Below are 26,701 nucleotides of genomic sequence, written 5' to 3' on the forward strand. Positions count from 1 at the left end.
ACCGAAACTGCTCAGACGAGCAAAGGTGGGAATAAAGCATCTATCAAGAGCGAGGTTTTTATTTAGCAGAAACCTTTATCTGCTCAAAGCACGGATTATCACTTCACTCCGAAGCCAACATTGAAGTGTGCGATGTGGAAAATTTACAGCTCTCTACTGTAACCTGATATCAACTGATTTTGAGAGTAGATTTTTTAATTAATCGTTGGGTCACATAACACGGGAATACAGGATGATCTTCGCAAATACGGCCAACCCAATGAGAACTCCGTCATATCGAAAGCAGGTAGGTGAAGTGAGACATCGCAATGGTAATAATGATAAAGACTACAGGATGATGGACTCGCAGTGGGTCAGTAGATCCTTTACCTGGGACAGAATGTGTTTACCTCCTCTTGCTCGCGTGCGCGCAGCGGCGGTGTCTCAACATCTAGCGAGCTGCCTACCTAGACAGCATTTTAGGGAGCGTGCGGCGTTTTTGATCTTTGCTAACTCGGAACGGGATTATGATAGACGAAAATTATGCACGCACCTATGATACCAAAAAATACGGTCTAGGTAGGCAGATCGTTTGTGATTTGAGATGCGACCATTGCCTTTCAAGTAACTGGTTTCGGTTTTGCGTGAGTTCTTTCGTCATTAGGGCTTTTTGGATGTTAATCTTATCCATTTATGTTAATTTGGTGTATTACACAACACCGCTTCGTCTGCACTTGCACAATGCAATATTTATAAAGTCTGTTGACGGAACTGGAAGTGTCTTTTTCCTGCTTTGGGATGTCACAGTGAGCCCAGAAATAGAAATGAGACTAATGAAGTGTCATTTCATTTTACTAACACTCATTTATGACATACATGCATCAGACATGTTCTTCAGTGAATTCCTCCTGTCATATTGCACTTGTTAAAGATATCTTGTAGTATCCCATTAAAGTAACTGTCTTTTTAAAAAGAAGATGAATATTAGCATATTCAGTGTTAATGAGTGAAAGGAGATGAGGATGAGAGAAGCCTGTGGTGAAAGTCTCCCATGGCAACTTGTGTCAGGAGATTCTTGGGTGTGTTCTGAAGAATCTTTGCCTAATTAATATTCATGAGTTAATAGAATATTTTCCAGCAAGTGGTGGGCCAACAGAGGGTGTGGCCCGTGGAATTCTATTTGAACATTGCTTGTTTGTACATTCCAAATCTGTAGATGTGCGAATTTATGGATGACGCGCGCACACACACATCACACAATCACACATTTACACATGCATTTGCATAGGCGCTCATGTGGTGGAGCTCAGAGTGATGGCTGTGATAGAGGCAGCAGGAGTTAATGGGCTTCAGGATTTCACAGTTTATAGGAACCATATGGTTTAGGATGACTACAGCGCATAGCTCAGGACCCAAGGGACATGCCGACGTATGAGAGATGGCTTGGATATTGAATGTGACCCCCTCTCCCTCTCCCTCTCCCATTGCTTTTTCTATGCCTTAGATACCCTTCCCATGACTTTGTTATTTTCCCAGTTGATAAACTGGACATGTTCCCTGTGAGTCTGTGAGCACTTTTTATACAGCACTTGAAATCAATGTATTTTAATCATGAAAATGTGTGAAAATGATCAGCTATACAGTTGTTTGACAGATTGAAGAGGAAACTAGGACAGGATCTCCATCTGTCTGTCCTGTTCACCTTTCTCGTTTCATTTTGTGGATATGCTGCATGAGATCCTTGGGTGTTTTCCAAGAAATTCTTCCCATAAATCTGCTATACAATGCTCCAAGTCATCCATCTCTCTCAGCGTGTGATTTTCACGCTGTTGTGGAAGGAAAAGTGGCTCGATCTCTTGCCTCAGTAATTAACAGGCGCTAACAAGCTTATGGGGCCAAGTCCAGTTTCACCTCAGCACACAAGTGTGTGAGCCGCTCATGTGAAAATGGGTCAGTGTGTCAAAAACGGAGAACTCCCACTAACCCGACAGAGGTGAACACACACTTATTCACATGCGCTTTTATGCATGCATTTAAGAATAGTTTCAGAGCCAGAGCCACTGTCTTTTCTAACCGTGTCTGTGGTTTTGAGGTTTTGCCATCACTTTTGCGGTGATTTGGTTCTGTGAACAATCACCCGCTGATGTTTAACAGGCAGCCATTTTGTGACTGCTGGGAGAAATGGAGCCGTTTTAATGAATGACTAAAAAAAAGGAAGTGAGTCAGTGATGTGGGCTGTGGTGGCCACTACTCAGGGTGGGCGAGAGGCCCACACATCCTGTATCCCAGAGCACTCCTGCATCATGTGATATTTCTCTGGAAAACATTCCTTCCTCGCTGCTAAAGCAGATTTATGGATGAAAACGCTACTTGCAGTATGAATGAACATGCCTCTGTGGTGAGTTCAGTAATGCGGTTTGGTAATGAGACTCTTGAGTCAAACTCAAACCCCAATTGAATACACAACAAGCACTAAAAGATGAATAAAGTCTTCATTTCCACATATCTCAGTAAATTCTCTAAAGATTTTTGGTTTAGGATGTATTCTCATCTTAAAAAAAATAATAGTTTGCCCAAAAAATTGTTACGATTAATAACAAAGTGCCTTTTAAATGGACGATCTGGTTCCGGAACACATTTGAATGTTTTTTAGCCGATTTCATTGGTCAAGTCAATCTCTTAGTTAGGGGTGTGAACCTACACTGTTCTCACTGTTCGGTTTGATTGTGATTATCATGTCATCGATTCGGTTCAATTCGATATCACGATGCATTGACGATGCACTGCATCCTCAATTTTCAATTTTACTTCACATGTATACAATTTTGTCAGTAAATACAAGCAGTCAGATTTTTTTTCAGATTTTTGGGTTCTCATTGGGTTTTTCAGCTTTTAAAGTAGTTGGAGCATTTTTAATTACTCTCACTCGCATTTTGCCTTCCTCCGCCATTGTATGCTACTGCGACAAAGCATGTATGCGACAAATGACGTCAGTAAAGCGTCAGTACGTTATAATCGGTTATGGTCTATTACTGAACTGATACTGAATCGTACTCGTTAGGGCTGGGACAATAAATCGATGCATCGCAATTCGTGGATCGATTCTGAGATTTTCAGAATGCATCGTGATTCTCTCTCGAATCGATTCTGAGCTTAATTTTTAACAGCAGATGGCGCTCTAGGCTAGTTTTTAACCGTACACTCAAATGCTCATGAAGAAGAGCGCTTGTGCATTCGGCTGAGTAATGTAAGTGGTTAAATGTACTTGCACATCGGCTTTTATGATGCGAGATTAATGTAAACACAGCCCACTGTGAACATCCTTGTAATTCGCTTCAACCTTTTCGAACTTTATGAATGATTATTTTAGGTTCAAGTGGTGTGTGTGTAAGGAACTGGAAGCAAGCAGAATACGGCTATTTCTAAAGCACACAGTGCCATCTGCTGTTAAATACTAAGCTCAGAATTAGGGCTGCACGATAAATCGCATGCGATATTTAACTCGCATCTTGTCAGTAAAGCCGGTTCTGTAATCAGCGGTAAATCTCCATCACCTGCGGGCTTTCACATTGAGCAGCATTAACTACACAGAGCCGTTGTTCACTGACGAGTTGCGCAAAACCACGTTCATATTCGCGTGATTTTTTGCGCTGCTCATCAGTGAACAACGGCTCTGTGTAGTTAATGCTGCTCAATGTGAAAGTCCGCAGGTGATGGAGATTTACCGCTGATTACAGAACCGGCTTTCTGACAAGATGCGCATTAAATATCGCATGCGATTTATCGTGCAGCCCTACTCAGAATCGATTCAAGAGCAAATCGTGATGCCTTCGGAAAATCTCAGAATCGATGCAGAATCATTTCTCGATTTGCAATGCATCGATTTATTGTCCCAGCCCTAGTCAGAAATGTTCAGACTTAATGGATTCAGTTTAGAGTTTAGAAGTATTGTGGATGGATCCGATCTTGACAAACAGTAATACTATTTATCAGGATTTACACTATACTATGCTTAAAGCTGCAGTCCATAAGTTTTGCCTCTTTGTTGCCATCTCTGTTTGAAACCTGCAATTGCAGTTATTTGCAAGAATTATCTTCCTTGCAAGTGGGTTGTGCACTGGCACGGCTCCAGCGCGGATTAATCTAATGTGTGGCTTGTGGATACTGTACTTCGGAATCACAGATTCTAGCCTACGTCTTGGAATATATGACCCAAATAAGAATTTTCACCGGATATTGTCATCCAAACAGTAAGTAACAAGTCTGACACTTTTGTTCTGACCAGCTGAGGAAAAAAGCATTACAATAAATCGTGCTACAATGGTGATTTAATCCTATGATCACTTAGCTCATATCACATCAAACCGTGCAAATTATTATTATTGTTATTAAATCTAATGATCACTTAGCTCATATCACATCAAAGCGTGCAAATTATTATTACTGTTATACTTTGTTCTCAAATTGTTTGTTAACAACATCAGCATTACGTGACTACATGTATACATGTAGATTTCAATTTCTGTACAGTCTAATCTCTAATTGTCATACCACTTGAATTTCATATAAAGAAATTCTTTTAACCCACAAAGCCAATTATTCTTCCTTAGAACTGGTTCTCTTTAAAATACAAAACTTGTGTAATCCCACGTTGACTATCTGTAATCAGATGCACATTTAAAACTGGAATATAATTTAATTTCAGTCACATGTGTTTCATAAACACATAGGCTAATCCTTTCTGGATTACAATCTGCCATCAAAAAAAGTTACGAACTGCAGCTTTAAGGTTAGTATTAGAGGTTAGAATTTGTTTCAGTGTTATGTAGGCAGTCGGCACTCTGATTGACATGACCAATGACATTTTTAGCTGTGAGGCGAGGCTTGTTTGGGGAAAAAAATCACGCAATTCGTTCACAAGCAAAGATATGTCTAAGATTTACGGTTTAAATTTCTACTTTTATGATACTTTTCCATCTTGTTTGAAGCTTGAAAACTTCCAACCCCATTGGTTATAATTGAGTGGAAAAGAGCAGCCAGCACATTCTTTAAAACATCTCCATTTTGTGATTCACTGAAGAAAAAAGTTGGGTTTGGAATGACATAAGGGTGTGTAACGATGCCATGATTTTAATTTTTGTGTGAACTGTCCCTTTAATCATTGCACACAGCCATGTGGCAAACGTTGAAAGGAACTGATGCCGCATTAGGAACTTCTCCAGAGTTTTATGGGCTTTCATCCAGTGGAATAATCCCAACACATTCAGCTCTGGAAGAATGCGTAGATTGGACTGATATGAGAGTCGAAGGACCGACTGTGCCTCTAGGCCTGTTTGTGCTTCGCTTTAACGGGAATTAGACTGTAGGGAGCTGTGGATGTGGGCAGACTCACTGGCGATGACTGACTGTGTAATAATAACACCAGTTTACTACAGATAAAGTTAAAGATATCATCATGATAAATGTGGCAGTTGCCCTGCCACAGCGTGTTTGAGGGGAGAGTCAGGTGGGGGCATTTTCTTTTTACGTTATTAGTGTGGATATTTTCTTTATAGTGTAGAAGAAAGAGAAGTGTGCCCGTGGTTTGTTTTGGAAGTCACTATTTTTGTGTTTCAGTGCAGCCATTATGTGATGTCATCTTCTATGCATTTCCATTTATCAAATCAATGAAATCTTTGTTCCGCTCCCATGACAGCCTCCTGTTGCTCCGCCCACCCTCCCGATGGCCCCGCCCAGCCCGAGCACCAATAGCAGCACCAACAACAGCAGTAGCAGCAGCAGCAGCACAACCGGCTGGGAGCAACTCAGCAAAACAAACCTCTACATCCGCGGGTTACCACCAGGAACCACTGATCACGACCTGGTCAAGCTCTGCCAGCCGTGAGTATTGGCTGTTATGTCATGACAAAATCACCAGCCATGTCAATTAGAGTCTTGGATATACATTTAACCAAATAAATACAGTTCCTGTTCTGTTCTCCTGTTGCTGTGAGATTCTGCAGCACAGCAGGGCTGGCGTCTGTTAAGAGCTTGAACATGTGAGATTGTCAGAATTAGGTCAAGTTTTGGGATAAACCCTGATGAGCCCCTGTTTACCCCGCAAACATCCGCCACAATCAGCTTTTACAAGACTATACCACTAATAACCAGTTAAACCCACCTCACTCATGTCAGTGATATTATAGTCTATCACATGATCTAATTTTCCGATTTTACTTAAATAATCTAATGTGATTCCAAGTTTAACAGGATATTTAATTAAAAAACATAGCATAGAACTTTTTTAAATTACACTGCATGGTATCCCACAATGCAATGCCCAAGTTCGTTTTGCATTTTCGTTCTGGTTTATATCCCAAATAAGTGATGTCTTTCTATTCTTGACTTGGAATAGACATTTTATACAGAATTTGATTTAAACTGAATTTTTTTAAGTCAGCCTAAAACGATATTCAATGATTTGACATCTTGTCATCATACGTATTTATTAGTGAAATGGGATATTTAGCAAAAAAAGGCCGGGGCTTGATTTATATTTATTAGGAATTGATTGGATCATGAAAAGTGGACATTGCTTACCCCAATGGAGAATGTTGGTGGATAAAATAAGAGGTATTTATTGGTGACATCCGCTGAAAAGTGATAGTCGCTTCAGAGGCGGAGCAAGTAAGGATTACAAAGACAAAAATGTTTTTGTTCTGAATAATATGTACTAGGGGTGGAACGGTTCGCGGAAAAAAATCGAACCGTACGGTTCTCCACACACGGTTCGGCACGCGCTACGACCGCGGTTCAACTTAAATCTGACAACGTATCTGTAATATATGTTTTGCTATAAATAACACGTAAAACAAACAGGGTTCGGCTAATGTATGTTTTTGTTGATGGATGCGCATTCTGGCTTCCCAATACATTACAACAACAGCGATGAAAAAAAAAACATGGACAAACCATTCACTCTTGTTCAATACGAATGCTGTATGCTGGAATATGAGCAGTCATTTATTCCGTCATCACCTGGGTGCTGATAGTGCGCGCGCACAGGTGAGACCTGAACAGCACACGTTGATATCTGTGTTTAAGCTAAACTCGTTTAAGCCTTTCCAGTTGAAACATTTAAGAGCCAGAGGACGCGAGCTCGCGCGCGCAGTGAGAAGATTTGTGAGTGCGCTCATCCGAAGCGTGCAAACCCGTGCCCCAGAACGCACGCAAATATTAAGCTTTCTTTGAAGTATTGTGTTTAAATAGACAAATTCACACAGAAATTATGTCAAAATGCCCGTCTTAGTAAGTATCCTATAGCAGACATAGCTGGCTAAATGTACTTACAGTGTATTAAAGTGACAGCACTTTCTTAATATTAATCAAACAGCAACAACAAAGAAATCACTCACTGCTCTTGATTGAATAGCTTTTGTAACTTTAATAAACTAAAGATTAATCTTTAATTTATACAGTCAAATATCCAATGCTGTTTTACATTTCATTACTTTATTCAATTTCTGTACCTAAAAACTAATGTTAGACCTACCTAAAAAAAAAACTGAAAATCACTGTTTATTTTATTTGTATCTTTACTCTGTTGGATTTATTTTTGCTGTTGCCTGTAGTTAGATAGATTGTTCTTATTTTCTTTATTTTTATTTGACAGTATAGTTTTTGCCTAAACATAGCACATACCAAACCATACCGAAACCATGACTCTAAAACCATGATACAAACCAAACCAAAGTTGAACCGTTCCACCCCTAATATATACTGATGAATCATTTGAAAGTTATAAACCATGAACCAAACCAACCACAGGGTGGCCGCGGGTCCTTAAAAAGTCTTAAAATGTCTTAAATTCAAGAGCCAGAGCCAGAGCCAGAGCCCCGGCCCCCATCATGTGCACCTTCTACAAAGGCACCATCGAGAGCATTCTGACGAGCTGCAGTTATGAGGTGTATTACAATATTACAAACGCTGATTCAAAGCAAAGTTGCAAGACTGTGCACTGAATGGCTTTATTGAGAGAAAAAAATCTAAGTGTTAATTTAAAAATGTTGAAATAAATATGCACATGTATCCAAATATTTTAGTTTGAGTCGTGGCCTAATGGTTAGAGAGTCGGACTCGTAACCCAAAGGTTGCGGGTTCGAGTCTCGTACCGGCAGGGATTGTAGGTGGGGGGAGGGAATGTACAGCACTCTCTCCACCTTCAATACCACGACTGAGGTGCCCTTGAGCAAGGCACCGAACCCCCAACTGCTCCCCGGGCGCCGCAGCATAAATGGCTGCCCACTGCTCCGGGTGTGTGTTCACAGTGTGTGTGTGTTCACTGCTGTGTGTGTGCACTTAGGATGGGATAAATGCAGAGCACTAATTCCTAGTATGGGTCACCATACTTGGCCACATGTCACGTCACTTTCGAGAGTGTAGGGAGACTGGCTCAATTACGTCATGGGAGTTCTTTAGCGTGTTTTGCTCGTCACAGTTCTCTGATTCTTGGAGATTTCTTTGCATAATTAGGGGTAATGTACTTTTCCACCAGGAATTCTCCTGTTGAACATGATTATTTAAAAAATAAGTTAAAATAATGCAATAACGTAAGCATCAATTACAACCTTGAATCTTACAGTAATTGTCGTTAAAAACCACTTCCCTAAAGGACAAAAATGAATATGATTTTACTTGCGGAACACATGTTTTCATGTCATGCTGACTTTATTTAATATTTATTTTAATTATTTAGCATTTATAGCATGGCGGTTTTAAAAGAATTACATTGTATTTGTTAATTTTGTCTGTATAAACTAGAAACTTGAAATTAATCAGATATTTTTAACGTCAAGTGTCGGCTTTTAATTTGAAGGCTTTCTCCTCTGGTTATGCTACACAAGTTCTTCTCTCTCACCTCCTCTGAAGCTCGTAACACACACACACACACACCAGTGAGTGTTTGTTTGAGATCCGCTGGTTCATAACAGACGCTCTGCCTGCAGTTGTAGGCCAGCAGCTATGATTCAGCAGTTACTAGAGCAGGAAAAGTCGCAAGTCGATCGGATCTGCAGACATTGTCAGGGGTTTAGTTACCAAACATTCGTGCGTTGCTTATAGGCATGGGCCGGTATGAGATTTTGACGGTATGATAACCTTAAGCAAAAATATCACGGTTTCACGGTATTGTTGTTACAGCTCTAAAATGTGTTAATTTTAAATGTCTGGGTAAAAAAAAAAAAAACCTGAACACAATATATTTTGAGCAACATACAGAATATTTGGAACAGCATTATTTGTTTATTTTTTCTTTGATTTGTTTCTGAAATGTGGTCTGTCCTGCAGCTTTTGATGTGGATGGTTGATTTGCTGCTAGAGCTACTGCTGCCCTAAAAAAAAGAAAAATAATTTTATTTAACCTAAATCTGTAATGCTTAGTTCCCTAAAATATTGCGAGACTGCTGTTACTAATTTCATCCTGCTGAACACAATGGAATATTTGCTAATGCTATCACGAATCATCGTCCCCTTTCGTACAAACTTATATGCGTGCGTGTTTATATCCACGCGAGAGCGCTTTTTTGTGCAGAGGCGTCCCGATCCCGCGTGTATTCCTTTCAGACATTCCCACCGTGGGTTAATTTACCCCTCGCTGCCCCCGGGATCATCTCCATGGTAATCCCTCAAATGAATTGTAAAGAGTCAGATGGGGGGCCCATAATCCTCTTGGCTTGTATCCTGGTTAAAAGTGAAGCTGAGGTCATATGTACATATAACTAAAAACAATACTACAGACTTCACGGTTATAATCACAACTGTATATTTTGGTTAAAACCATGAGGAATGTGTCAGTTCAGCTTTGAGGTATTGCGGTGACATGGTAACCTCGCTTTCCGGAGCCGTTTTAATCACAGAGCGTGACCGTTCAGGGCAGAGCCGTGGATTGATTTGCCTTGATCCGCATCAGGCTGAAAAACAGCCTCGCTTTGGGAGCCGCTGACAGAATTCTGCCAGTGGGGGCAGGAAATGGGGCCTCCCTGCCGGAGCGTGTGGGTCAAGGCCAAGGTTGCGCGGCCCTCTGGTGCGTGGAGTCTTGTGATCTGTGTGTGAAATGTGATTGGCCCCGCTTTTCCCTCTCTTACGACATGGCCCAGGACGCGCCCCAAAATGTTGTTTAGCGTTTGCTTATGCAGCTCTGCTAAGCGTCACGCTGAATAAATATTTATTCATCTCAGCCAGAGTTTTAATGACACAGGAAAAGGATTATAAATATATGAGCGTATTTAAATGTCAGCAGCCCTCGGTGAAGGTGAATGAAAAACAGCCCTTTCCAGTCAGCACTACTGTCACGGCTCTTTCCTGCGCAGCCTTCCCGAGAGAGACGTCAATAAATCTAAGCCGGCATGAGAATACATTTATTTTTTGGCACTTGAAACGCAGTCATTTCATAGCTGTGTTGTGTCAGTTCAAAGGTTTGGGGTCAGTAAGATCTTTTTTATACATCAGTGATGCATTAAATTGGTCAAACATAGCAGACATTTATAATTTTACAAAATATTTCTATTTCAAATAAATGCTTTTTAACTTCCTAAAAAAATATGAAGTTTCCACAAAAATATGAAGCAGCACAACCATTTTCAACACTGATAATGAGAAATGTTTCTTGAGCAGCAAATCAGCATATTAGAAGGATTTCTGAAGGATCATGTGACACTGAAGACTGCAGTAATGATCCTGAAATTTCAGCTTTTTCATCACAAGAATAAATTACATCTTAAAATATATTAAAATACAAAACAGTTATTTTAAATTGTAAATATATTTCACAATATTACTGTTTTTATCGTACTTTCAGTCAAATGAATAAAAAAAAAATATATATATATAAAATGAATCTTAACAACCCCAAACTTTTGAATGGTAGTTCAGTTTGTGTTCCAGATTTTGTCGAAATCCAGTGTTCCCTCTCTTTCTCTGTCTCTTCTCTCCACCATATTTTTCAATGAAAAATTGGCAGAATTCAAAATGTGTTTACAGTAGCATGCTAGTATGCTGCTCACACTGTTTCTGCAATAGGAAGTTTGTGTACTGTGCATACTAGTATGTAAATATTCTGCATGCATTTAATGCTCGTGTGACCAACTACATTTAATAAATGTAAACTGCACCGAGTGTGGTATCCCACAATGCAATGCTTCATTTCTATTTTTAGTTAGTTTTCTATTTTTTCTATCACAGATAAGCCAGGTAAATAAACAATTTTGTTACTTTTCTGACTTATTATTCAGTCAGACTTCCAGGAAATATGTTATTTAAAATTGAATAGCAAATATAAAACACTGGACACAACTTTTGTGAGTGACATATAGCGTGAGGATTTGTGCACAACAATGTAGCATATACTGTTAATGAAATGTTAATAGCATAATTTGTACAGTCTCACATACTGTTCTTAATACTGTATGAAAAAATGCAAAGATAGTCGGTCACCATTCACTTACTCCAATGTTTATCCCACACTATTAATCGCAAGTTACTTTTCTCACACACACACACACACACACACACACACACACATGCCAAGACAAGTGTTTCCTTTGAACCGTGTTGATTGGTGTGCTGTAATAACAGGTTTCTCATGGACACTCCATTACAGCAACTCAATCCTCATCTGTCACACAGTGACCCTCTAAAGCACCCAGGCTGTCGGCATCAAGTGTCTGTCGATGATTCTGTCACAAGTGACTCTGTGTTTCTGAATTAAATGTGCCTCGAACAGACTTTGAGAGCTCTTTTGGGTGGTGTTATTTTTTTCTCAGCTCAGGGATTATGGTAGATCTTGTGTTTCATGTCCTGCAGGTCATGAATTCCTGTGCTGTTGTGTCATTTGACACATTGACTGACTCGTTTTCTCTGTCTGTAAGCAGATATGGTAAAATCGTGTCCACCAAAGCCATTCTTGACAAGACTACAAACAAATGCAAAGGTTTGTCATTTCATTTTATTCTTACACTTCTTACACTTTTTATTCTTACAATTAACACTCTCATATCATTTTATGTGTTTTTTTAACTCTGTGTGAAAAGTACTCTGGTAATACCATGTTTCTTTGTCACATCAATTGGTATTACCATGGTATTTTTTTAAAACAGGACCATATACACTACTGTTTAAAAGTTTGGGGTCACTGTACATTTTTTAATTGTATTTGAATTAGGGCTGCACGATAAATCGCATGCGATATTTAACGCGCATCTTATCGGTAAAGCCGGTTCTGTAATCAGCATTTATTTTGTTCTATTTATTGATTACTTTTTGTTTGAATCTCTCAACATTTTACAACAGTATAGCCAGGTGGTGAAGACAAGAAAAAATAAACTAAATTACAATGTCACTTGCAATCGCTATATGTCTTGTTGTTGACTCAAAGTATATACAGAACAGCAAATATGAACGCGCATTTTGAAATGCATTAGTGATTTCAAAAGGATCAACTCCGTACAGGCAAGCAGACGAGCCCAGAACGCAATTCCCTTGGTTCTTATTAATACTGTGTGCCGTTACCTGGATGATCTACAACTGTTTTTCTTTTTTTGTTTTGTGATGGTTGTTCATGAGTCCCTTGTTTGTTCTGAACAGTTAAACTGAGCACTGTTCTTCAGAAAAATCCTTCAGCTCCTGCAGATTCTTCAGTTTTTCAAGCATCTTTGTGTATTTGAACCCTTTCCAACAGTGACTATATGATTTTGAGATCCATCTTTTCACACTGAGGACAACTGAGGGACTCAAACACAACTATTACAGAAGGTTCAAACATTCTCTGTTGCTTCCGAAGGGCAGTACTAAATGGAAAAAAAAAATATTTCAACAAAATAAGAAAAATTTCATCTTCATCCTGTTCAAATGTTTACACCCTTGACCCTCGTCTCTTAATGCATCATGTTGTATGTAAACAAATATTTTTTTGGGGATGCGATTAATCACGACTAATCGATTGACAGCACTAATTTTCCAATTTATTTTATTTCTTTGAATTTTCAGCAGTCATTACAACAGTCCTCAAGGCCACATGATCCTTCAGAACAGCATTTATTTGAAATAGAAATGTTTTTTAAAATTATAAATGCAGTATAAATTATACTGTCACTTTTGATCAATTTAATGTGTCTTAGCCATAGACTGTATAAAAACATGGACATAGTGTCCGTGACGTCACCCGTAGTTTTCTGAAGAGAGTTTTTTAAACTCAAAGTGGGCGGAGCAGGCCGTCGCCATCTTGGCAGCGCGTCACCACGCGTCACTCCCGGATAATCGAAAATGGGCAAAAAGGCGGGACGTTGCAGACACTCTCTAACGGCCAGTTGACGAATTACAGTTTGTCACTTCTGTGTTGGCTTCACGAGAGAGAGCGGGAGGTTGCCGCTTGGTCTTAGCTGAATAAAAAGTATTAAGTTCTTTCAAAAATCAAAATAATCATACCCCAACTTTGAAGAGTAGTGTAAATACCATGATACATGAATATGATAATCATTTAGTAATATTGCATATGTCTTAAGTACTATCATATTATCATGATACCATCACTAATCGATTTTAAAAACCACTTACAAATTGTGACCCTGGTAACATGATGATGTGACGAGCGAGTTGTTATTTAAAGATGTGTGTTTGGTCTAGTGGTTAGTTGTAGATTAGATAGTTTGTGGTAATGCATTGTGTTTTCTTCGTAGGATATGGGTTTGTGGATTTTGACAGTCCTGTGTCCGCACAAAAAGCCGTCGCAGCACTAAAGACCAATGGAGTTCAGGCTCAAATGGCCAAGGTGAGTCATCCATTTGTGACATCACTTCCTTTTTTATAAGTAACTTGTCCATGACCTGTCTGCTAGGATGATTCAGGAAATGTTGATGTAAAACATTAAAATTTAACCTCTGGTGTCTTTTCATGTGCATTTCTTCCTCGTTTCCTCTCTTCCTTTTCTTGTCCAGTCACACACACACATGCATTTCCTTTGTATCTTTGTGCCTCAGAGAAGTATGTTTGTTACAATCCTGCAGTGACCTTCTCCTAGGTTCTGCTGGGCGTTTCTGCCTGCATCTTCAGTTTTTAATCTGCCCTCTTTTTCCTCTTCCTCCCTACTGTCAGCATATTACTCTTCCACTTCCCCATTACTTGTGTGTGTTTACTGTGTAAACATGTCTGATGCATACATGTTGAGGAATGTTGACGTCTTATCTTGGCCCGCCCTCATTTCTGCTGAGGCATTTAGAATAGTGAGCTGAGATTCTGCCTTCAGCCAGTCAAACGTCAAAATGCAGCTTGTAGCGTTTCGTGTGTCCTTGTTAGCTGAGGGACAAGTACAGAATTTTATTGAGGCTTCACAAAGTACTCAAGCACCACATCACAGCACAGACAGAGAGTATAAACCACCTGAAGGTCTCACGCTTGAAACACCGGACACATGATTCCAATGGAAAAAATGGGCGGGGTGTTGCCATCTTCACCACCATGGGAGTAGGGGTGTGCGATATTGACAAAAAATTATATCTCGATATTTTCTGGGATTTTATCAATAACAATAATTAGACCAGGGGTGCCCAAACTCGGTCCTGGAGGGCCGGTGTCCTAAGCCCAGAGTTTAGCTCCAGCTTGCCTCAACACACCTGCCTGGAAGTTTCTAGTATGCCTAGTAAGACCTTGATTAGCTTCAGGTGTGTTTGATTAGGGTTGGAGCTAAACTCTGCAGGACACCGGCCCTCCAGGACCGAGTTTGGGCACCCCTGAATTAGACAATATTTTGCCGAGTGTGTTATTGTGCTGGTATCTTAAGGACTACCATGGACAACTGACTCCTAAAGTTTTTGATATTCTTCGTATTCTGTGTGGTCAGTTCACAGCAGTGATAGAAATTATTCTTTTCCAGTAAGTTTTAAATTGATTTTTACCTTTTTATGGGCATTTTTACCTTTAAAACGAATTTTTTTCTAAAAGTGTGCATCATCTTTTGAGTCAAATTCTTACATTCACCGGCCCTCCAGGACCGAGTTTGGGCACCCCTGAATTAGACAATATTTTGCCGAGTGTGTTATTGTGCTGGTATCTTAAGGACTACCATGGACAACTGACTCCTAAAGTTTTTGATATTCTTCGTATTCTGTGTGGTCAGTTCACAGCAGTGATAGAAATTAATATTTTCCAAGAAGTTTAAATTGATTTTTTAACTTTTATGGGCATTCTTACCTTTATAAAGCCATTTTTTTCTAAAAGTGTACATCATATTTTGAGTCAAATTCTTACATTTAATCAGTCAATTATAATAATAATAATACATTTAGGCTGTTACCAAACAAATTAAATCAATATCAACGAAATTCATCTTTGCAGAAGTTGCATCTGAAGTGACATTTAGATGTATTTACACGGGAATGCTTTAATCTACACTTACAAATGCATAAGTAATGTTTTGATATTTTAACACTGAATACTGATATTTGAAATTATTTAAAAAATGAAAAGATAATTTAAAGTGCCCCTATTATGCCATTTTTAAGGTTCCTAATATTGTTTTGGGAGTCTCCTACAATAGGATTACATGCATGCAAGGTCAAAAAACGCTTTCGTTTTCTCAAAATATGCATTTAATATCACCTCATTTTCCAGCGATTCTCAAACGAATCGTTCAAAGCAGTTCTAAGATTCAGTCTCTCTAAAACCCTCCCTTCCATGAGCCTACTCTGCTCTGATTGGTCAGATGGCCCAGTCTGTTGTGATCGCGTACAGCGCGTGTCGGAAACGATACGCCTATTGCCATAGTTCCATACTTTGAACGCTCGATAGAAAATATAAACATCTATTATTTATCATACTTGTGATTCAGTGGAGCCAGCTGGTCCAAATAAACAGGGTACTGAGCCATACCCCATGAAGTGTAGCCGTCACGGAATTACTAACGACTCGTTTAGGCTGTAGAGAGTTGATTCATTATTTTGGGAGACAATAACTTTATTTATCGTGCATTTTCAGCTTTACAACTTTGTTGATCGTTTACATTCACATACAGCTACATTACACACTGCATGAAAGGCAATATTGAAAATGGCATAATAGGGGCACTTTAAATGTGAAATTAAAACGGCCAGCAGGTGGCAGCAAGTCACTGTTAATAAGTGATTCATTGCGATTGAATCAGAGATGCAAAACAGTGCTGTGATGGCTGTGTTTGGAATTATTTTTGTTGGCGAAATTGGGCAAAGACAGGCAATATGGTGACTAAAACGTAAGTCTCTTAATATTAACTTATTGTTTACTGAATCAATATAAGATTTGTAATCATGCTGATTTTTGAAGAAAAAATGGCACTCTTTGTGTGATATTGATTAACTATATAAAATGATATAAATTTATAGATTTTCTGCCCCCATATCTTAAATTATGTGATCGGGGCAGAACTCCGCCATGCGCGATACAGCAAGTAGGTATATTCAGAGCCAATCCTCCCTATACGCAAAATGCGCAAGCTGCGTAGGGCCCCTGAAACACCAGGGGGCCCCCTTGCTCTCAAAGATGATTTAATTTTAGTTTCATTTTTGAATAGCTTAGTCTTGCTCGAGACTAAAAAAATGAGTTGAAAGTGTACCAAGCCGCGAAAGAGACACTGTTTCTCAATCGCTTTCCGTGAGCGCGATTCGAGACGGAGAGAAACACGGACAAATGCATTTCATTCATTCGTTCATAACCACCGCTAGCAGGCTAATCAGTTAGCAGTATGCTACATGAACAGTAGGTTAGCTTACAAGCTAAAAGAAAAAAAAACAGAAGAACAAATGCTTACTTTGACCATTTACACAAAGTACATTTAAGATGATGTCTTTGGACTCAAGTCAAGCCTCACAGTGACTGTTATCATCTGAATAGACGCATGAAGGATGCTTAATAATGCGTGTAATATGCCATGTGTTTTGTTTTCTGAATACAGCAACAGGAGCAGGACCCGACTAACCTGTACCTGTCCAACCTGCCCGTGTCCATGGATGAGCAGGAGCTGGAGAACCTACTCAAACCTTTTGGACCGGTCGTCTCCACCCGAATCCTCCGTGACACTAACGGAGTGAGTCGGGGAGTGGGTTTTGCCAGGTCAGTGACATTTGGTTACTGATTTTGTGTGTGCAGCTATGTTCATGTGTGAATCAGTGTCAGATATACGCTATTTGTGTGGATATGTTGTGAAATGTTCAATTTTCTCGCTCTATTTTAAGGATGGAATCAACAGAGAAGTGCGACGCCGTGATCTCTCACTTCAATGGGAAATTCATTAAATCCTCCTCTGGGATGCTAGGTGAGTGTTCGGCACAATGTTCTTTACAATGCATATATAGTCTATAGGGCTGGGCAAAAAAATCGTTTTTTCGATATATCGTTTTTTAAAATGTGGTCGATTCAATATCGATTCTGCCACGAATCGATTTTTTTCAATATTTATTTCCACAAACATTGAACATAAGATTTACGTTAATCTTATTACTAGTCTAATCCACTAGATGTCACCCCCTTATTTGCCTTGCGCGATGTTACAACGGAGACTCCGTCATTCATTCATTGCTTAAAATGGCGGATTCAGGTGCGTTCCCGACGTCAACACCACCTTCCAGGCCTCTACAGTGCGACCAAAAACTACTGCGTGCGACTATAAAAATTTTTTTAGGAGCACCAGTGCGACTGACCCGATCATCATCATACTTGTGATTGCGCTCAGGGGAGCTTCAAATGTTGATAAAAATCAGTGACTTACCGCCAGTTAATTGTTTCATTTTAAAAGTATCTTTTCAGTTATTTAAATAATTTAATATTTCTATATTCAAAATGTTATATTTAAAACATTAATATCATCATGAATTTATGGATTTAATTGCACTCATTCCACTTCTGAGCCTCATTAAATGTCAATTAAAAGTACACCAAGCCACTTTTGTGTTCTTCTGTGCCACCGCTACAAATTAATTTAGTTAATACTGATTTCATTTGATTGGTAACTTATATTTCTTATTCTACTTGTTCTTATTCTGTCGTTTTAATTACAATTTTTAAAAAGCTTATAAAATATGAAGTGTAGGTAGGTAGGTAGATAGTAGGGCTGGGCAAAAAAATAGGTTTTTCGATATATCGTTTTTTAAAATGTGGTCGATTCAATATCGATTCTCGAAGGCCACGAATCGATTTTTTTCAATATTTATTTCCACAAACATTGAACATAAGATTTACGTTAATCTTATTACTAGTCTAATCCACTAGATGTCACCCCCTTATTTGCCTTGCGCGATGTTACAACGGAGAGTCCGTCATTCATTCATTGCTTAAAATGGCGGATTCAGGTGCGTTCCCGACGTCAACACCACCTTCACATAAAAAGTCAGAGGTATGGAAGCATTTTAGATTTCGCAAGCACGATGACAAAGATACTGTGGACAAGAACAAAGCTATATGCCAAACAGTTGATGGGCCCTATTGACTTGACTTCCATAGTATGGAGAAAAATATATGGAAGTCAATGGGGACCAAAACAGTTTGGTTATCCATATTCTTCAAAATATCTTCTTTTGTGTTCAACAGAAGAAAAGAAATTCATACATGCATAAATGACAGAATTTTTATTTTTGGGTGAACTATCACCCAAAGGCCAGTATTAGTTTTCCTACACCGTTCATAGGCTTGCAGCCTCCATGTTACAGCTAATGCTGTGAGATTTTATGTTTGTTTTGTCTTAAGCATAAAATAACCTGATCCTGTTTGATCAAGGCATGCGACTGTTCTGACTTGTCCAATTTTCAGCATCAGTTTTTCATCTTGCATAAAAATTCTGTCTATTCATTGTATGCATTTGAAATATAGAGTTGGGTTTTGTTTTATTGCACCCAAGTGTACCTAAAATTAAAAGTGTTTAATATACAGGTTTGTGGCTCTTAATTTCCTATTAATTAACCATTTGTAATCTTATGTTCACTGTTCATTTTTTATAAATATAGGATTTGTATTAAATCTATATTCATTCATATAGTCAAATCGAATCGAGAATTGAAATCAAAAATCGAATCGAAATCGAATAGAAAATCGAAATCGAATTGAATTGAGAACTTGAAAATCGAAATCGAATCGAATTGGAACATCTGAATTGATACCCAGCCCTAATAGTCTATATGTAGGCTAGAGACTATAGATTATATAGTCTGTACTGTACTGTAAGTGAAATGTGTGTGTGTGTGTGTGTGTGTGTGTGTTACAGGTGCATCAGAACCTTTGCTGTGTAAGTTTGCTGACGGCGGGCAGAAGAAGAGACAGAGTCAGGCGAAATACATCACCAATGGACGAACCTGGACACGAGACGCCGAGGTGAGACTAGTAAGTCCTGTTTATAATTGTGTGTGTGTGTGTGTGTGTGTGTGTGTGTGGCGTGATAGCAGGTGAATGGGTGTGTGTTTGTGGCTTGAAGCAAAATGAGCCATTCTTACATGACATCATACGTCACACTTTGTTTGGTTTCCAACCATTTAAATCTGATTATTAACATATTTTAAATGTTAAAGGATTAGTTCACTTCCAGAATAAAAAATTCCTGATCATTTACTCACCCCCATGTCATCCAAGATGTTCATGTTTTTCTTTCTTCAGTCGAAAAGAAATAAAGGTTTTTGAGGAAAACATTCCAGGATTTTTCTCCATATGGTGGACTTCAATGGGAGCCAACGGGTTGAAGGTCTAAATTGCAGTTTCAGTGCAGCTTCAAAGGGCTCTACACGATCCCAGCCGAGGAATAAGGGTCTTTGCTATAGCGAAACGATCGGCCATTTTCATCTTGACTTCACGCATTACGTAATCACGTTGGAAAGGTCACGCGTGACTTAGGCGGAAGCACCGACCCAGTGTTTACAAAGTTGACATGCAAAGAAAGTCAAACGCCCTCTACAAAAAAGGTCAAACAATGATGTCGGACGATTTTGAAGTTGGAGAAAATTAGATGGATACATGTATATAAATATACCTTTCCAAGTATATACATTTTAATTTTTTTTAGAAAATAACCGATCGTTTCGCTAGATAAGACCCTTATTCCTCGGCTGGGATCATGTAGACGGCTTTGAAGCGGCATTGAAACGGCAATTTGGACCTTCAACCCCTTGATCCTCATTGAAATTTTTATTCTGGAAGTGAACTAATCCTTTAATTGTGGGGGCAAGACATATAATTTTTAAATGTAAAGTCGGCAACACCAAAGCTCCAAAAGTATCAAAAAATTTATTTTTGAAAAAGACTGTCGCATAGCATATGTGATGTTTCGAGCACGCAGGCTCTTCATCAGACAAATGAACAACACTGATATCCCAATCTTTATAGGCCTACCTCCAGGTGATCAAAGGTCACATGACCGTACAATATTATCGTGATAATAATAATACCAAAACAATAACATATCAACCAAGGAGAAAAACATAGAAACAAAAATAAGAAAAATAAAAATAAATCAAAAACATATAAAGCTATGCAAAATACACGAATATAATTCTCAAAATATTGTTTAATAACATTAATTGATGACTGCCTGGGTACATAAATACAAATCAATAACCACAAAGCGTTTATTATATGTAAATAGATATCTTATGTTTAAAGAAATGGACGAATATCAAAGTCCTCATTTAATCCTCTAGGGGATAACATGTCTACACTGTAAAAAATGACAGTGAATTTAACGGTAAAAGACTGTAAAAATGCTACAGTAAAAACCTGTTAAATGTTTAACGGTAAATTCCCCTACTATATACGGTGAAAAACTGTATTGGACATTACATGTATTGGACATTAATTTTACGGAACTTTTCCACGACATTCTAATTTATTGAGATGCACCTGTAAGTGCTTTATAAAAAATACCCTGCAACTGTACCTTTAGTATATTTAAAGTCTGCTAAACTGGAACAACTAATTTTGTACTTAATGCACTTTAACTGTGTGGAAGTAGTGCTGACGTCCAAATGAAGATATACTGAAGTATATCTGATTGTGCTAAAGTGGAACTATTGCAAGTATACTTCAGGTACACTTTAAATATGTTGCATTTAAAGACCAATATCATTCAAAGATCATACAATCCTCATTAATAGTGACATTAAAACACATTTCAGGCTTAATATTAAGAAATGTGCATTGTGCACAAGTAATACTCCAAATAAAGTTTCATTATGATTTTTATATCAGTAAGTCTAGAGTGATATGTCAGTAAATATGTTAATAGATTGAACTATACTTAGTATGAAACTAATGTATTTGAAAAGTATTGCTTTTTTACTAAGGGGTACAACATGGCCATGACTGAACTACAACGAGGGTTTTAATTAGTACGACGTGCTCATGATTTAACTAAAATGTGGGAACAAATCAGTGCAAAGTGGCCACAATTTAACTTAAAAACAGCAAACAAATTTGTACAATGTGGTCTCCATTTAATTAAAACAAGGGAGCAAATTAGTACAGCGTGGCCTCGACTGAACTAAAACAAGGGGGAAAAAATCAGTACATCTTAGCCACAATTTAATTATAACAAGGGAATAAATTAGCACAACATGGCTATGATTTTACGTAACATGAGGGAACAGATTAGTACAACATGGCCACAATTTGACTAAAACTAAGGAAAGAAACTTGTAATTTGTGGCCCTGATAATTTTTAAAAATTTTTTTGCATATCATATGCAGGGCTCTATAGAATATACATTATTCTATATTATAGTAGACAATATACATTATGCATATTAGTGAGCAATTTAAGACTCGTTCAAGCTGTTCTTACCCATTCTGAAGGGCGGTGTTAGGGTCATAGGTCAAGGTCATTCCACTCTAAAGAAAGCAAAAGAAAAGTTGAACATTACTGGCTTCATACACATGATAAAGGCAGTTTCACTTTGCAATTAAAGGATTAGTTTACTTCCAGAATAAAAAATTCCTGATAATTTACTTACCCCCATGTCATCCAAGATGTTCATGTTTTTCTTTCTTCAGTCGAAAAGAAATAAAGGTTTTTGAGGAAAACATTCCAGGATTTTTCTCCATATGGTGGACTTCAATGGGAGCCAACGGGTTGAAGGTCTAAATTGCAGTTTCAGTGCAGCTTCAAAGGGCTCTACACGATCCCAGCCGAGGAATAAGGGTCTTTGCTATAGCGAAACGATCGGCCATTTTCATCTTGACTTCACGCATTACGTAATCACGTTGGAAAGGTCACGCGTGACTTAGGCGGAAGCACCGACCCAGTGTTTACAAAGTTGACATGCAAAGAAAGTCAAACGCCCTCTACAAAAAAGGTCAAACAATGATGTCGGACGATTTTGAAGTTGGAGAAAATTAGATGGATACATGTATATAAATATACCTTTCCAAGTATATACATTTTTATTTTTTTTAGAAAATAACCGATCGTTTCGCTAGATAAGACCCTTATTCCTCGGCTGGGATCGTTTAGAGTCCTTTGAAGCTGCATTTAAACTGCATTTTGGAAGTTCAAACTCAGGGACACCATAGAAGTCCATTATATGGAGAGAAATCCTGAAATGTTTGCCTCAAAAAAACATAATTTCTTTACGACTGAAGAAAGAAAGACATGAACATCTTGGATGACAATAGGGTAAAGAAAGACATGAACATCTTGGATGACATGGGGGTAAGTAAATTATCAGGAATTTTTTATTCTGGAAGTAAACTAATCCTTTAATTGCAAAGTGAAACTGCCTTTATCATGTGTATGAAGCCAGTAATGTTCAACTTTTCTTTTGCTTTCTTTAGAGTGGAATGACCTTGACCTATGACCCTAACACCGCCCTTCAGAATGGGTAAGAACAGCTTGAACGAGTCTTAAATTGCTCACTAATATGCATAATGTATATTGTCTACTATAATATAGAATAATGTATATTCTATAGAGCCCTGCATATGATATGCAAAAAAATTTTTAAAAATTATCAGGGCCACAAATTACAAGTTTCTTTCCTTAGTTTTAGTCAAATTGTGGCCATGTTGTACTAATCTGTTCCCTCATGTTACGTAAAATCATAGCCATGTTGTGCTAATTTATTCCCTTGTTATAATTAAATTGTGGCTAAGATGTACTGATTTTTTCCCCCTTGTTTTAGTTCAGTCGAGGCCACGCTGTACTAATTTGCTCCCTTGTTTTAATTAAATGGAGACCACATTGTACAAATTTGTTTGCTGTTTTTAAGTTAAATTGTGGCCACTTTGCACTGATTTGTTCCCACATTTTAGTTAAATCATGAGCACGTCGTACTAATTAAAACCCTCGTTGTAGTTCAGTCATGGCCATGTTGTACCCCTTAGTAAAAAAGCAATACTTTTCAAATACATTAGTTTCATACTAAGTATAGTTCAATCTATTAACATATTTACTGACATATCACTCTAGACTTACTGATATAAAAATCATAATGAAACTTTATTTGGAGTATTACTTGTGCACAATGCACATTTCTTAATATTAAGCCTGAAATGTGTTTTAATGTCACTATTAATGAGGATTGTATGATCTTTGAATGATATTGGTCTTTAAATGCAACATATTTAAAGTGTACCTGAAGTATACTTGCAATAGTTCCACTTTAGCACAATCAGATATACTTCAGTATATCTTCATTTGGACGTCAGCACTACTTCCACACAGTTAAAGTGCATTAAGTACAAAATTAGTTGTTCCAGTTTAGCAGACTTTAAATATACTAAAGGTACAGTTGCAGGGTATTTTTTATAAAGCACTTACAGGTGCATCTCAATAAATTAGAATGTCGTGGAAAAGTTCATTTATTTCAGTAATTCACATTTATTTGTAGTGTACTTAGCATGAAATAAATGTATTTCAAATAAATTTTTCACTAGGGCCAATTTGATCACAGATTTTAATTTGGTGAATGTAACAAAGTTCGTAGTTCGGGAAGAAAGAGGCGGGAACCGGCGAACATTCAAACAAAACTTTAATAATAAAATAAACACAAAACTGAAAATAGGAAATCATAATTAAGTCCAATTAAAATATGTTTTAGTGCATTGTGTAATTGCCATTAAATAGTTCAAATGATGTGCAGATGTCATATAGAGCCTCAAAAACACTGTATCCTGATGCTACAGGTACTATGCTGCTCCTTATGCCATGGGGAACCGGTTAATGGCTCAGCCAGGAGTGTCCCCATACATCTCTTCCATCTCTGCATACCAAGTACAGCTCTTTATCTTCTACTTCATCTTCACGGTCACATGGTGTTGATGTGAGTGTTTCTGACCAGCACCTGCTTCCTGGCTAACATCTGTGCTTGTGTCTCCAGGTACAGAATCCTTCATGGATGCCACATCAGCCTTACATCATGCAACACCCGGTAAGGCCAAAAGATTCTCTCTGCATCTCTCCTTTTATTCACGTCTCCTTCCAAACAGGAGATGACTCACAAACAATACTGCTTAAACTAGTCATAAAGAGTCGTATTTCCTGTTTTTGCCCTATTGTGGGCAAAATTTCTCTCTTATTTAGTGCAGATGTATATTAATAGCTGGATTTCTCACTCTTTCTCTGTAGTTGCTGATTATGATTGTCGTACTCTGTTTTTTGACTCAGGGAGCCGTTCTGTCGCCCTCTATGGAGCATCCCATGTCACTGCAGCCCTCCGCTATGTTGGCTCCCCTCAGCCAGCAGATGGGCCATCTCTCTCTGGGCGGCACTGCGACCGTATGATCCTCTCACACAGATTGCACTAATATATGGCACAAGTGTATTTGCTAATTAATAAGTAATATTTACACCTGTGTTTTTAATAAAGCCACATCGGTCTGCTTTCCTGCAGTTTATTCCTGCCAACACAGGAATGTCAGGAGCTTACATTCCTCAATATGCCCACATTCAGCCCTCTGCCATCCCTCCTGAGGTCAGTCCCACACTCAGGTTATCAATGACAGTTATACCACGGCTGCTACAGTCTTCTGAATTGTCTAGATGTTGGTCCAGTTCTATCTTAAAAAGCTTTTTAGAGAATTTATCTGAAGTGAAGTGTATTTTTAATGTCAGATTGGGCTTTTTAAATGTATAAGATTCTATGTATAAACCTTTATTTTTAGGTTGGTGAGATTTTATTTTTTTTATTTTTTTAGATAGAAGTTTTTTATGCTCCCTGAGGCGACATTTATTTTAAGTTAAAAAATAGAGTAAAAAAAAAACAGTAATATTGTGAATATATTTTCCAATTTAATTTATTCCTTAGATGGCAAATCTGCATTTTTAGTCTTCATTGTCACATGATCCTTCAATAATCGTTCTAATAAGAAACATTTCTTATAATTTTTTTTTCTGGATTCTTTGACGAATAGCAAGTTCAAAAGAACAGCATTTATCCTTGCTGAATAAAAGTAATATTTTCTTTCAAAAAAATAAAACCTTACTGACCCCAAACTTGTAAATGGTAATGTATACTGGAAAAATACTATCTTATATCATATTATATTATATTATATTATATTTTAAAAAGAGAATTATTAAGACAGATTACTAAAGTTTTATTCGGGAAAAATTCTCTTAATATCACACACAGTTTTGTCTCAAGCAGATTGATCTTGTTTTGAGAATATTTAGATATTTTTATCAGAAAACCACACAAAAAATGAAATATTTTTGGATATTTGCTTAATGAAATTCAAGTTTATCATTTCTGCCTATGGTCTTTTCAGCAGGAAAGTGGTGTACAGCCACAAGATGTGTCCTCTTCAGATCCTTCATCGTACCCTTTCCAACCAAACAAGCAATAAAACGGTATTTAATTATGTTTTTATTCTTGTGGGGATCGGTGTTTTGTTTAATCACCCTCAAGTTTTGCAAAATCCATAAGACTTCCTTTCTTCTTTGAACACAAGAAGTTGTAGAATGCCGACAGTGCTCTTATATTACCATATAATAAAAGTAAATGTTGAGCTCCATAAATGACAAAAAAATTACTTTAAAAGTAGTCTCATCGATGTCAAACCTGGTTTGATTTGTGCAACATTTGAATGAGATTTTAGAGTTACAGCAGCTTAATTTTAACACAAAGCTTCAGAAGAATAGAGCACATATGTACAACTTTTATGGTACTTTTTGGCATTTTTGGAGTTTGACGGCCCCATGTTCATTTTTTGGTGAGCTATTCCATTAAATTAAGTCCTAAAATGATTTTGAATCACCTTTAATATGCCAGGACACCACTAGCGTTCAGTGTTTGACTAGTGCTGTTTTTTGTTCCAGGTTAACCATCTGAGCTCAGAAACAGACACGGTCTGCTGAGTGTTAATACCGTAACAACGTTTGCTTTCATTTAGAGGAAGTGACATCAGAAAGGAAGTGACGCTCATGCACGTGTTGCAGGAAATTTGTCCATGATTTAATCATCAACAAGAAACCTCAGAAAACTCTTGTGCAAACATTTTCTCCAACAAATCAAGACAAGGCAATATTACACCAATTATGGACAACGGAAGGGAGCAGAGTTTTATTTTGCCAGAAAGAGGAAGGAGATGACAAATGCTTATTTTTTACCAAGAACTATTAACACAGACCATGTCTGTGAGTAAAATTGAGTGATGATGATGATGGTGATGACACCTTTCGATGCATGATGTTTTTTTAAGTATGCTTTTTATTACGTTTTTATGGACTTTCTCAAACAGACAAAAGAAA

General features: G+C 37.9%; 1 protein-coding gene across 5 annotated transcripts; it reads left to right on the forward strand.

The window, feature by feature from the left end:
- Positions 1-26,701, forward strand: LOC107656076 (RNA-binding motif, single-stranded-interacting protein 1-like). Of its 5 annotated transcripts, none has more exons than XM_016443754.1 (14): positions 1-286; positions 5,675-5,859; positions 11,886-11,944; positions 13,689-13,780; positions 16,934-17,091; positions 17,214-17,293; positions 19,235-19,350; positions 22,786-22,832; positions 24,136-24,223; positions 24,330-24,380; positions 24,617-24,727; positions 24,819-24,923; positions 25,720-25,801; positions 26,270-26,701. In XM_016443754.1, the coding sequence occupies exons 1-13, from the start codon at positions 233-235 to the stop codon at positions 25,795-25,797; spliced, it is 1,224 nt and encodes a 407-aa protein (XP_016299240.1). In that variant the 5' UTR covers positions 1-232; the 3' UTR covers positions 25,798-25,801; positions 26,270-26,701. The 5 variants fall into 5 exon arrangements, with proteins under 5 accessions (XP_016299240.1, XP_016299241.1, XP_016299243.1 ...); XM_016443755.1 differs by having other exon boundaries at positions 25,723-25,801; XM_016443757.1 differs by having other exon boundaries at positions 24,843-24,923.

Source organism: Sinocyclocheilus anshuiensis, unplaced genomic scaffold, assembly GCF_001515605.1.
Source record: "Sinocyclocheilus anshuiensis isolate Anshui unplaced genomic scaffold, SAMN03320099.WGS_v1.1 scaffold51, whole genome shotgun sequence".
Lineage (NCBI taxonomy): Eukaryota > Metazoa > Chordata > Actinopteri > Cypriniformes > Cyprinidae > Sinocyclocheilus > Sinocyclocheilus anshuiensis.

Bases quoted from the DNA above. Each gene is read 5' to 3' on its own strand.
- LOC107656076 (XM_016443754.1), top strand. From the start codon at position 233: ATGATCTTCGCAAATACGGCCAACCCAATGAGAACTCCGTCATATCGA. The intron at 24,728-24,818 runs GTATGATCCTCT...TTTTTAATAAAG, and splicing joins CTCTGGGCGGCACTGCGACC to CCACATCGGTCTGCTTTCCT. The intron at 24,924-25,719 runs GTCAGTCCCACA...TGGTCTTTTCAG, and splicing joins CCTCTGCCATCCCTCCTGAG to CAGGAAAGTGGTGTACAGCC.